A 13,865-nucleotide genomic window follows, 5' to 3' on the forward strand; every position below is an offset into this window, starting at 1 on the left:
TTATTCTGAATTCATTAAAGAAGTGGTTCTCTTCTTTTCTTTTTTATGGCAAAATGGAGTGCTGTCATGATCTGTGTTTTATTTTATTTTATTTTTTTCTTTTAAATCAGGTTGTTTAATTCCATCCTGTAGTAGTTCTTAATGAGACACAAACTTGATTTGAAATACAGGATTGTAAACCTGTAAAACCTTTCCCACCCACTTCACTGTCACTTTCTTAATCTTTCGGGGCCTAGCCAGCATGGGAATGTTTTGGTTTGGATCTGTTTTGACGTACCTCAGTAAATCCAGGTTGTTTCTTGTGCCCACACCAGTGTGTGTGTGAACCTGTGGTCCCAAGGACGGGGCCGCGGTGTGTCCTGGGGGACTTGGGAGGATGGTCCCTCTCGGGAGCGACTCTGACACGGCTCTTGGGGAGCTCTTTGTGTCGTCCTCTGAGCGGCTCTGAGGCTCTTCTCTTTTCAGCCGATAACACCTTTGTCCTTTCTGTAGGACGTATTTCAAGATGAGTGACAGATTCGTGATGAAAAATGCATCTTGTTATTTTTGTAAACATGATTATAAAGTCAAGTGAATGCACTCAGACTGGAGTTAAGCTTTCTAATCCATTGCATGATGAACGGCTTGGAATAGGATGGAAACACTGTTGCTTTTAAGAGAGGGCTTGAGCAGTCTGTAGGAAGTGTTATATGACATGAATAAATGCTGTAGCAGAGAATTAGGCTTGATTTCACTGAAAGTCTCACTCAGTTGCTTGCTCTCTAATACCTAAAAAGCATTCAGCTAATTTTTCTATCATTCAGAAAATCTTAATTGTAACTCTTTCCTCTTGTTAGACCTCCTATCTGTTGAGGGATTTCCTTCTCCACCCCAATTTAGACCCTCTTTATTTTTTTTCCCCTGTGTGAAGAAACTTTATTGGATTCCCTTCATTACAGCACAACGAAAAGCTGGTTCCCTCTTTCTCTGCGTGCTCGATCATCTATTTCATTTTTTTTCAGTTGTATTTGTTTTTGCTTGCTTTCCTGTTTTATGGATAATACTGTATAAGTGTAGTGAAATCAGTGAGGATTTACATAGCATATTCTGTATTTCTGAGATCTTTTGAAATCTCAATTGAATAGAGCCAAGTATAACTGCATAAATTAAAATCTCTCAAAAAAATGCTCTAGATCATGAGTTAAACTGAAAATAACAGTTGTCAAATGTGGTAAAGAAGTTCTTTCGCAATCCATTGATCTGCAAGAGTTTCCGCTTTACTGTCTTTGGAGCAATTAATATTTGGAACAGTCAACATATTAGATGTTTAGATGTTAGGTGCAACATTCAAATCATTTTCTTGGTGTTTAGGATTTGAAGGATGAGAAGAAAAAGGCTAGAATGGCAGCATCTAGGGCTGTTCTTGAGAAGTGCACCATGATGCTCTTGACTGCTTCAAAGGTGAGTGTTCTTGTGTAAGAGTATTGCTGAAGACTAAACCTGGGTACATCACAGGACATGGCATCTGATAGCATAGCTGTCTGTTTTTTCTCAGCAATGTTGTAATCTTCATACCCACCCCTCAAAAAAAAATCAAAAGAATGGACAGAAGAAAATCTTTTTGTTCTGAATAATTCTAGGAATGCTACTTAATATCATAGTGGTTTAACAGAAAGTATTTATAATTTTCTAAACACGTTCTTTAGATTTGCTTTAGCAGAAAGTATTTATTTCATTATACTGCATGTGTTCTCTCTAGTAATGTTTGCTTCATTTTTTTTTTTGTAAGACTTGTCTGAGGCATCCAGACTGTGAATCCGCTCGTATAAACAAAGATGGGGTATTTCACCAGATGAGACTAGCTTTGGAGCAGGTAATAGAAATTGTAACTGACTCTAGATCAAATGGAGAAAATGAACTAGCTTCCATCAGTATATATTCTGGCATCAAAGTATTCAAGGTAAGAATAGAAGTTGGACTCTTTTCTATAATTTAAAAAATTACACCAAAGCTAGAATTAAATCTTTTTGGAACTCCAAATGGTGGGTAGTGTTACAACTCCTCAGCAGAGTAACTTCAGTAATTCTTCTAAAGTATAAAATAATCTAACAAAAGGTTCTTATAACTTTCTTGCTGTTGCCAAAGTATACTTGCTGACCGTTGCTATCTACTCCTGGATCATGGATCAGAATATATTCAGAACTACAATGCTTTGTTGAGTTGATGCCTTTAATGTTGGATAGACTAATAGATTGTTATACTGACTAGAACTTCACTAAAATAGCTGTTGTTGAAGAATTCTTGGTTCATAACTGGTAGTATTTTTAAGATCTCACACACAAATATTTAGAATTTTAAAATAATTTGGAAACTCAAACTTTGAGTATTTCAGAATACTTTGAAGGAAGTATTGTGAACTGAAATTGTGTGTCCTAGCTTGCTTTATTTTTCCTGAAAAACTTGCTTCTAAATTTCATATTCAATTAATAACAGTTAATGAAGAAGTACACTTTGTTTCTATTGAGTCTGTGGTACATTTTGAGTCTCATGGCCCTTCCAGACAAATTTGGTTGAAGTTTCTGTGAAGTTCTCAAGGTGTTACTTTTACTGCAGATAAATATTTAGAAACCATACACCAAATAGATGATATGGCTGTGGTTTGTAAAGACAAAACAAAACTTGAATACACAGTTGATTTTTGAAATTGTTACTGAACTGAGATTTTTTTTATTGCCAGCAGGTAAGCAGTAATGTATTTCCTGTTCGTTCTGGTGACTGGACAGTAATTTGCTGCTGGTATTATTAGATTAAAAAACCTCAAACGCTAGACTGGAAATCTGGATACCAGCAAATTTTTGATTACCTTGAAATTCAGTGATCAAAAAAATTGCTGAAGAGAAAAATAACATGTAATAGGATGCATCTGCTTTCTGCATTTGTATCACAACAACATAACCACATAAACGCACAAGGAATTGAAATGCTTCTTTTTCAGAATAAAGTGGAGGGTCTTCGTGCGAATCTTTATTTTCTGTCAAAAGAAAACCTTTCAACAATGCTGGAAGTTATCCTGGAACATACAGAAGACTTTACAGATTCTGCCTATACCAGTCATGAGCACAGAGAACACATTTTGGAGCTCTCTAAACAGGCTAAAATGGAACTAGAGCAGCTGTTTTCCGTGTGGATGCAAGCTGTAAGAGCTTTTTAGCAAAGTAAATCTTTTTCGCCTCTATTTTAAAAGAAACATTTAATGCAATGTTTCTTTTGATCCAGGAAGAGAGAATTGTGTCTTTAGATTGTCTCTACCTTTTCAGCTTCAGTACATTCTATCCTCCTCTCGCAGTGGTGTTGCTTTAGACTTAGACTTCTAAATTTTAGGCACAAGGTGGTAGGCTAATTTTTTAGGCTACTATTACTAGTAAGGAAAATAGAAGTATAATAGAATATTATGGAAGTATAGAAGTGTTGTTGTACCATCCTAAACAGTTAAGACTTTGGATGAGTCCTTCAGAGACTTAAGTTGTCTTGATTCCATGGTGTAGTGACCACAGTTTTCAATTAAAGGAATAAAAAACAGTTGGCCCATTGAAATGTGAAATATTCTAAAAATCAACTCTTATTTTTTTTCTCAGAGAGAGAGACTATATATGTTTGTCCAGTAATTTTCCTTTTCAGGGAAGTACATTAAGTCTATATCTATCATTTGTCTTTGTTCTGTGAAGACAATAGAAGATACACGCACACAGATGAGGAAAAATAAAGATGGGAAAACACATTTTCTGATGCTTACTCAATTGCAGTCTTGTTTCTAGAGAAATGTAGAGCACAAAATCCTGCCAACACTCTGAAATACAGCAGCTATGTACTAGCATAGGACATTTTTAATAATACAGACTGTTGTTATTACAAGGAAAATATATTAGTAATTGTATAAGGTACTTTAATTGTATATTAAAAAAAAAAACTAAAGCTATGTTTAAGTTGGTTAGTTTTAAGCTTTTGTTGTTGATAGAAACTTGAGAGATCCTCTCTAGATAATATATGTGTTGCATTTGTGTTGATGGAAATGAACTCCTAGTACAAGGAAGAACATATGTATATATATATATACCATATATAGATACATATAAAAAGACCGTAAGGGAGGAAGTGAGAAGGATGGAGCCAGCCTCTTTTCAGTGGTGGTCACCGATAGGACAAGAGGAAACGGCCACAAACTGAAGCACCAAAAGTTCCACAGGAACTTAAGGAAAAATTTCTTGACAGTGAGGGTGACAGAGCACTGGAACAGGCTGCCCAGAGAGGTTGTGGAGTCTCCTTCTCTGGAGATCTTCAAAACCCGCCTGGATGCCACCCTGTGCCACGTGCTCTAGGTGACCCTGCGTGAGCAGGGGGGTTGGACTAGATGATCTCTAGAGGTCCCTTCCAACCTTAAGCATTCTATGATTCTATGGGTTGTGTGTGTGTGTGTGTGTGTGTATATATATATGTCTATATATATGTGTGTGTGTGTACCTATGTGTATGCATCAAGCCTGTCTTTGATTGAAGATTCAGTACACAGCTACAATAGTGTCAACTTCCTGAGGTGTGTTTTCACTTTGAACTCAACAACTACCTCAGAGGGTAGATATTTTCTGATGGCCATGACCATCAGAGAGATGTTAAGCTCTTATGATAGCCCATTTCCACTCACTATACTAGGAATATATTTCCTGTTTAAAAAGCAGAGTTAACTGTGAGTGTTCACTGAAGAGTATTTCATAGTGTAGTTTAAAACAGAAGTGTTTTTAGCTCTGGTCAGTTGTGAATTATAGACTGACATCATCTGTCTTGTTTCTTTCTTTTTTTCGTTCTGTTGTTAATGCATACCAGTGCAAACCATCTGGAGCTTACCAGAGAATCTAGGGCTATCGCTGAATTGTAAATGGTTCTAAAATTCTTTTTCTGCCTGGTGTATCTAGCCTTGGCAAGTAATATGGATTGTATTAGTTTGTGTGGGTGAATTTTTTCTCTAAATGAAATGTGGTGGAGGTTGTGCACGTGTTATACTATACATACTCACATGCCTTGTGTGTGTGTGTGTGTGTGTGTGTGAGTATCTATATACATATTAATATAGACTGTGAGGAGGTAATGTCATTGCAACTATGGCCATATTAATGATCCCTCCCAGAGGTATATATTGGAGAAGGGTGCAAAAATCCCTGCTTCATGACTCTTTTCCCAACATAGTTCTCGTTACCTTTTTCTCTGTTTCATAGCTGGTGTTTACAGAAGTTGAAGGTCTCTCTTGAAGTTGACTGAACAAAATGTTAGCAACAGTATTTGTTTAAATTAGACAAAAATCTGAACTTTGTAAAGAATTATAAGGAAGATGCGTTTTTTTTTTTTTCTTTGTAGCTCAGTGTAGATATTTATATAACACTTTAAATATCACTTTGGGATAACACTTCAAATATTTATTTTTGAACAGTGTCCCTTTATATTTTTTTTTAAAGAAGGCTAAAACTGATACTCCATTTTAGGATGTTTAGATAGGTAAAGATTTTTGGAAGCTCCAGATATAAAGCTTAAGAAAGCCATTTTTCCAAATAGAGCTCAGTGAGATTCAGAGATAAATTTCTATTCAACAGAAACAGTCAGTTATCTGTCTTCACTATTATTCTTAAATTTTTGTTTATTTTAGTGATATGTCTCTGTAAAATAATTCCTAAAGTTAATTATATTCAGGGTGGGCAACTGAAACCATTACAGTTATGTCTATAAATGCCATCTTTTAAAACAATTTGAAATAATGACACACGATGTGAAGCTCAGATTTCTTGGGTCTTGCCTAATGTTTGCTTGGGTTTTTTGTTAATAGCAAAACCAAAAGACAAAGGATCTCATGGAAGACTTGGAAGTAGCCATTTTAAAAATGTGCCAGTGCATGAATGAACTTAAAAGACAGGTAAGTGCAGCTTAAAAAAAAACAAAGTGAAGAAAACCTTGAATTTCTTGCTTTTCATGCATAAAATTGTATAATAGGATCCTGTACCCCCAAAACTATCATTTATAGAAAACAGTGGCTAATCAGAATTAGATTAGGGAGGTCATATGCAAACCTCTGTGTTCTTTCATATAATTGATCAGAAATTTTGGATACACAGACCCTTTGCTAATTACCACAAGAAATAAATAAATTGGAAGTGACTACCATGTATATAATCACAACTTTAAGTGTAATGACTAAATTTTGCTTGTGGGTACATATAATTACTGATTGAATCTGTTTCTTCTAGTGTGCTTGAATGAAAAAATTACACATCCTACAGCTTTACATTTAACCTGTTTTTAATTTTTCTTATTGCAGAAAACATCTTATTTTGGTTGTATCTTATATTTATTTTTTTTCCCTAGACTGTTCGGTTATTTTGGTGTGACAACTGTAGTATTTAACATCATATATATTTTTCTTAGATACTTAAAGCACTTCATATTTAGGTTGCAAAATATGCTAAAAGAAATATATGAGAACTCTCAGTGTGGCAGCTGTGTTATGTGCTTATGGTAAATCACTCTTTGTGATTGATGTCACCAATCCCCACATGACAGTAAGAGTTAGCTGCTGCTTTTGATGCGTGGAAAGGACTGTCCTTGCTGAGCAAGGTCTTTTTTTCCTCTTATTTAGTGGATCACCTTTGTGCTTTATTTACTTCACAGATTCAATCCAAATACAGAATTAGTGATTTCTGGTAGCTTCCTAAGCATTTGTAAAGCATTCAGATGTCTTTTCAACTCCTTCCTGTTATTGGTCTTTTCAACAGATGGAGAAATTAAGAGAACAGTGATGTACTTATACTAGGCTACAGAGTAAAGTAAAAATATTAGAGAAATATGGAAAATTTGCTCAGGCTGAGCTCTGAACTGTGGTAGCTGGAAATGTTTGACTAACAGCCCCTTTCGAATTAGAGCCCTGGAACAGTCTGCCCAGAGAGGTTGTGGTGTCTCCTTCTCTTGAGATCTTCAAAACCCACTTGGATGCAGTCCTGTGCCACGTGCTCTGGGTGTCTCTGCTGGAGGGGTTGGACGATCTCTAGAGGTCCCTTCCAACCTCAACAAGTCTGTGATTTTGTTATCTGCCCCCTGTTAGCTTTGTGTGCTAAAAAATCAGGCATCATCCTCTATTTAAAGGGGAGAAAAAATTAGAGTTTATCAAATCTGCAGTTGTCATGAAGATTTGATCAGTGCTTCAGACCTGTTTCAGTTGTGGTTAAGTATTCTGTGCTTTGTGTCAGCCTGTATGCTAGGTCCTCAGAAAATAGAGGATGCATAAATTTTTATCTTTGACTAGTAATTTTTACTGTGGTCTTCAATGTGTAGGAAGTCAATAGCAAAGTGTCTCTTCCAGAGTGACATTCAGTAGCTCTATCTGCAAGAGCAATCTCTTTCTGCAGTCATCTATTCAGTTTTATTCTGTCTACCTCTTTATTCTGTAGCAGTTCTGCAGACAAAATCATGTTGTTCTCCTAATACTCTGAGTAACATCATTCCTCTGCTCCGAATGAAGAGAAAGGATTCCCTGTCAAAATACTGTGTAACAGTGTCATTAAAGCAGATCATCAAGCCAGAGTGGCTGGAATATGATGTGCAAAAGAAATTGTTAATATCTTGTATTTTTCTTTTACCTCTGTAAATGTAAATCTTGCCAAACTGTCCTGCCCCCAGCTCTCTGCATATAGAGACGCCAAACAAAATGTAACAGAAACAATACAGAATGCTTAAGCTAAAGTACTATGTTGTGTATGGTCACAGAAGACTGTCCTGTTACTCTTTCTCTGATTTATGGTGTTGCAGTGGATCAGTCCACAATTAGGCGCTCTGATGATGTAATTGAAGTACTGTGGCACTAATTAAAATGTTTTTGAGATCCTAGGTGGATGACAACACAAGACAGCCTGTTAAATGTAGTTATTTCTATTTTTTGGAAAAAAATAGTTAATCTGCTCACACTTCAGTGTTAAGTGCAGTGTTTAAATGCAAGCCAGTTACTATTTTATATCAAGATGATAAATAGTCTATGTATAAATAGGAATTGCCAGTTCAATTCTAGCACAGGAAGTCTTGCAGATATTTGGCACTGACTGTGTTTCCATAATATAATAAAAATAATTTATCAGAAGATTTTGTATATATTCAGTGCCACCCAAAAAATGAATGTAATAATGCAAGAGTTATAACAGTCGTGACCGTGTTCTGCTATGCCTACCACAGCTTACTATATCTTTGTTTTTACCAACATTGCTTTTAAAATGAGGCTAATTACAGGGTCACTTGGACTAGTCATGAGAAAAAGCAGCAGCTGTTACCTGCAGCAGTTGTGAAGCAGAGTCCTTCATAACGTAGTTTCCATGGATAATAACATGTGCCTGGATTTAGGAATGTATTTCAAGGGGGAGCTTCTCCTGTTGAGAGTGTACTTTTGAGACTTCTCTCAGATGCAGCTCTGCTTGCAGTCAGGGTGCTTTTTACTTGACTAAAACACTGTCTCAAGCTGATTACATGGAAGTTTTCTTTGCACTACTCAAATTCAGTTTATTAATGGAAACTTAATATCTAATGCACTGTAAATTCAGATGTCACGTGGCCTCGATTTGGTTCTGTTAGCTTGTGCTCTTCACAAGAAACAGAGTGGTCATCGTATCATGCTCCTCGTGAACTTGGTGCCCCACAGATTTGTACACCTGGCTGTTCCACCTGTAAGATCATCAGAAGGCAGTATGATAGCTTCGTATTCTGATTCTACCCAGTAGCTTTTTTGTTTCTGTGAGGTTTTTTTTTGTTTGTTTTCAGTTTTTTATTGTTTTTTTTTTTGAGAGAGAGAGAGAGCACAGTGGATTTTATCTTTGTACTTGGAATAATAATTGAAGAATTAAAGTCCCAGATAATTTGCAGCCTGTATATATGAAATTTCATGACAGTAAATTTTCTGCCTCTTGGAAAATTGATCGGTCATTAAGGTGAATTCGTTTTGTAAAGGATGCATTCTTTTTTTTTTGTCTAAGGTTTATCTCTCTCATTTTTCTTCTTTTTTTTAATGCTACTCAAGCTCCACAATGCAGCGACATCTTTGGCAGCAGATCTCCTAAAATACCATACAGATCATATGGTTCTGAAAGCCTTAAAAATAACAGGAGTAGAAGGAAATCTGGAAGCTATAGCAGAATATACTTGTAAGCTATCAGAGCAGAAAGAACAACTTGTTGAGGTGAGTACACAGTTGCTTTCATTTTCTAAGATACTTAGAAAATAGCTGGCTGGACCTGTCTTGATTATTCCTAAATATTAGGAAGGTCTTGGTCTGGTGGCCTTTTTTAGAGGATTTTCATAATATACTACTGAATTTCCTTTTTTTTTTTTTTTTTTTTTTTTTTTTTTTTTTTTTTTCCCTCCTGCTAGTATCTGAGCTGGATGTATCCAACAGGGAACATTGCTGTAGAAGCAGTTCTGCTTCTGTATCTACATTAGCTGTAGGCTCAAATTCCTTGTTTGGTTCAAGGTATTGTCAGTACATCTGTTTTGGGGACAGATGGATGATACCAAGCTGGATGGAGTGGCCAACACTCCCGAGGGCTGTGCTGCCATTTAGAGGGACCTGGACAGAATGGAGAGTTGGGCAGAGAGGAACCTCATGAGGTTCAACAAGGACAAGTGCAGGGTCCTGCACCTGGGGAGGAATAACCCCAAGCACCAGGACAGATTAAGGGTTGATCTGCTGGAAAACAGCTCCACAGAGAGGGAGTTGGGAGTCCTGGTTGACAACAAGTTAACCATGAGGCAGCAGTGTGACCTTGTGGCCAAGAAGGCCAATGGGATCCTGGCCTGCCTTAGGAGGAGTGTTGCTAGCAGGTCGAGGGAGGGGATCCTGCCCCTCTAGTCCGCTCTGGTGAGGCCACACCTGGAGTATCAGGTGCAGTTCTGAGCTCCCCAGTACAAGAAGGACATTGAGCTTCTAGAGATGGTCCAGCGGAGAGCCACAAAGATGATTAAGGGACTGGAGTATGAGGAAAGACTAAGCGAGCTGGGCCTTTTTAGCCTGGAGAAGAGAAAATTGAGAGATCTGACCAATATGTATAAATACCTGAGGGGAGAATGTAGGGAGGATGGGGCCAGGTTCTTCTTAGTGGTGGCTGGTGACAGGGTGAGGGGTAATGGGTACAAATTGAAACACAGGAAGTTCCATCTCCATGTGAGGAAGAACTTCTTTACTGTGAAGGTGACAGAGCCCTCGAACAGGCTGCCCAGAGAGGTTGTGGAGTCTCCTCTGGAGATCTTCCAAACTCACCTGGATGCCGCCCTGTGCCATGTGCTCTAGGCGACCCTGCTAAAGCTAGGTTTCTAAATCCAAGTGACATCACAGCCTAATATCTTTTCCTTCAAGCAGCAGGCAACTGGCAGCAGCTAAATCCAAAGACAAGTTTTAATAATGCTCAGAAACTAATGAATCCAATGAACTCAACCATTTTGAAGATTTTATTTCTGTATCTTTGTCAAACTTCAGATGACCTTTTAAGATATTTTTTCCTTCATGAAAGCACTGTGTATCTGTTCATGTAATGCTCACTAATATATGCATAATTTTGTAAATTAGTATTCAAAATTACATGAACAAATAAGCCATAAGTTACCATGTCTCATGGAGAGACAGTGCCTCTTAGGAATGCCTGTACAGAGAATGTCTACCAAATATTGCTTTCCGCTCTCTAACCTAGCAGATAAGGAAATTTATTTATGAATTACACTTCAGAAAAAGCATGAGTTGGCAGCGCTGGAAATGCAATCCTTGCATCTGAGTGCTCCTCAGTTTCTTCCCACCTGCCTGCTGAGATAGCAGAGAACGCTAGCTCAGGGACCTGAATTTTGAGTTTTTTAAGATCTCTTCTGCGTGGTCATGTTAACGGTAAGGCTGCCCTGCTTTCCTCCGAAGATAACAGGGGTGCCTGCCATATTTGTCATTGCGGAGGTTGAGAACTGCATGGAGAAGGGCATACAGCACGAGAGCAGGGCTTGCTAAGGTGGTTCTGGAGCACCTGGCTAGGTGGAGCAAGCACGATCAGAGTTTCATAGTCTGCCTTTGTGCTTTCCTTGTACAAGAAGTGTTTTGGGACTCTTCCTGGAAGATTGGTATTTATACAATTTTGGTCTCTTAAGCTTCTTCTTTTTTTTTTTTTCCTCCCCAGTGGACAGATAGGGAGTCTTTACTCACATAGAACTTCCATATACCGATCTTGTGGTTTGTTTGCTTTCCTTTGTGTATATTATGGAGGCTTTTTTTTTTTTTTAAATGGAATATTCAAGAGTGTAAGAGTGCTTACAAGGTCTGCTTCATTTCCACAAATTCTGTCATAGAGGTAAGGTGCAGCAGAAGTAATGGCACTAGTAGGAGATAGAGAAAGACAGGTGATATTGATCTGGGTGATACTGGAAGCTATGTAAAACATTTAGTATTCTTTAATTTCTAAAAGTTATCTTTCCTGCATGGAACTCAAGTATTTGTCCCAAAAGCGTGACTATGCAGAAACAATGTTCTCAATTTCAGGGACTGACAAATCAACTCTTATTTTTATTTCAGCTTTAATATTCCCTGTGTCCCTTTAATGTTTTCTATGACTAATTAATGCTTCTCTTTTAATGAGGAACAGTGAACTTTTTCAGGCATTACTCCGAGTAAAATGATGTCCTGCAATATTTTTTTGCAATGAACAATATGGCGAGTTTTGTATCTGCTTGGTCTGTCTTAAACTTTCCTTGAGATCTGAAAACTCTGGTGTTCGTTCTCAGCCTAATGCTGCTATTACCACAGAGAGTGGGTGCTTGTATTTTGTTTATTGTGAAAGGAAATAGTATTTCTTCCCAAGATTAACTTAATGTTGTTTTCCTCAAAGAAAATTCAGTACCCTGGATGGTGAATTTTCCACATAGTAGATAATGGCTGAGCAATCCTCTCTTGGTGAAATCATCTATGTTACAATTTCTAAGTTCATTAAATGTCTGATTACTTTCAGACTTATTTAGTAAAAAAATATTGTTGAATTTTTTTATTTTTTTGGTCCCTTGGTGATCTTCAAAAAAAAGCAGAGCTAAAGTCTGGTTTGGGATGTATGTTGTAAACCCTTAGTGAGAGAACATGACATTGGTATGTCATCCCAAATCAGTTTCTAAAAGGAAGGTTGTTATTATTATTATTAGTTAGTAATGAAAGTATATTTTTACCATTATTTTCTCTTTAAATTTTCAAAAAAAATCTTCAGATGTGTCGTTTGCTGAGGCATGTTTCTGGAACAGAGCCCCTTGAGATTACTTGCATACATGCAGAAGACACCTTTCAGGTCACTGGCCCACAGGTATGCTTGGCTTTTTTTTTTTTTTTTTTTTTTCTCCTTGCACTGAAATAAAAGTTTTTGGAGACCTGATGTTGGAATTTGCAAAGCAGTTTTTAGAAAGAGTTGTATTTTGCTGCTGGGCTTTATCATATTATCATTAAAAGAACATTCAAAGAAGATCATCAAGCCTGCAAATGCATTGTTCAGGCATAATGGTAACACCTTAATTGCCTGTTTTGCCTGTGAAGACATTGTGCATTCATGTGCCACACTATTTACCAGGATTTCTTTGGGTAGCATATATTTTGTTCTCTCTCCAGATTATTTCTGCTGCAGAAACATTGGCATTGCATCCCTCCAGTAAGATTGCAAAAGAAAATCTTGAGGTGTTCTGTGAGGCTTGGGAGTCTCAGCTGAGTGACATGTCCACATTGTTAAGAGAAATCAATGATGTGTTTGAAGGAAGAAGAGGTAAGAATGCCATGTACACGTAGAAAAAAATGTACTCCCAAAACAAAATGTTGTCTAAATATTTTGACTGTGATTTAGGAATTTCTGTCTTCTTCGAATAGTAAGTAAACCAGAACCAGTCCCACATCCCATGTGGCAATATAGGATCTAGGTGGTCATAACTAGATGTATTGGTGTTGAATCAAAGTGTAACTTGAATTGTGTGTTGTATTTAATTTGTATCTGGTATTTTTTGGGAAGTATTCGTGAATTCTGTGCTATCAGCTTGCATTGTAATCATTTTCATAATTTAGTGAATGTAGTTATTTGATTTTTGAACTGCTGCCCTTTCTCCTGGATGGAATATCTGATGACTCTGCACAATCTTGGGATATTGGCTCTGGTTGGTAAGTTTATTGGTATTTGTACAACACGTAGAAGAGAATCTTGAAATCTTTTAAGAAATTAATCTGTGTTTACTTTGCTTTTAGTATCTTCAGAGTAGGGTAATTTATCTTTAAAAAGCTGTTCTCTATTTTAATCTAACTTTTTTGTTGTTGTGTTTTTTTGGTTTTTGTTTTTTTTTTTGCAAATGATGACTTCAGTGTAGCCTGGTGTTATACTTCTGGTGGCTATGTGTTTGTTTCAGGCTTTAAATTGCAGTTGCATACAGATAGAATGTCATGTACTGAATGTTTTGTATTTTTAAGAAAAATCACTCAGGTTAAAAGAGTTAATATTTAATTAAATATAGAGAATGAAGTATTCTGTATCTCAGATAAAGAACAAGTACATCCGTATCCAGGTTAGATGATGCTTTGTGAATTGTATAATTCATCATCCTGTCATTGACGTGAGACTTCTTCCGATGAGTAGAATTTATTTTGGCTGTTGAACTTTCCCTGCTGCACCAAGTTTTTGTGCAAGCAGTTGCGAGAATTCATGTTCCATGTGGAGAGTCAAGGAGTTTTCTTCAAAGGTTAAGGGCTTAGATAAACCTTCACCTAGTAAACACCTTTGATAGCTCAAGGTTTTGCTACTGCTTGGCTAGTTGTTGTTACTCCTTCAC

At 37.0% G+C, this 13,865-nt stretch overlaps 1 protein-coding gene across 1 annotated transcript in view; it reads left to right on the plus strand.

Moving 5' to 3' along the window:
• Positions 1 to 13,865, plus strand: part of CTNNAL1 (catenin alpha like 1) — a 44,239-nt gene that overhangs the window by 18,943 nt on the left and 11,431 nt on the right. Inside the window, exons 5-11 of the mRNA XM_088531362.1 lie at positions 1,351 to 1,440; positions 1,769 to 1,939; positions 2,975 to 3,175; positions 5,848 to 5,934; positions 9,073 to 9,231; positions 12,275 to 12,367; positions 12,667 to 12,817. Coding sequence (XP_088387488.1) covers positions 1,351 to 1,440; positions 1,769 to 1,939; positions 2,975 to 3,175; positions 5,848 to 5,934; positions 9,073 to 9,231; positions 12,275 to 12,367; positions 12,667 to 12,817 — 952 coding nt within the window. The remainder of the gene's footprint in view (positions 1 to 1,350; positions 1,441 to 1,768; positions 1,940 to 2,974; positions 3,176 to 5,847; positions 5,935 to 9,072; positions 9,232 to 12,274; positions 12,368 to 12,666; positions 12,818 to 13,865) is intronic.

The sequence above is a fragment of the Tinamus guttatus genome, unplaced genomic scaffold (genome assembly GCF_059628265.1).
Source record: "Tinamus guttatus ecotype Peru unplaced genomic scaffold, ASM5962826v1 Tinamus_guttatus_pri_ptg000409l, whole genome shotgun sequence".
Taxonomy (NCBI): Eukaryota; Metazoa; Chordata; class Aves; order Tinamiformes; family Tinamidae; genus Tinamus; species Tinamus guttatus.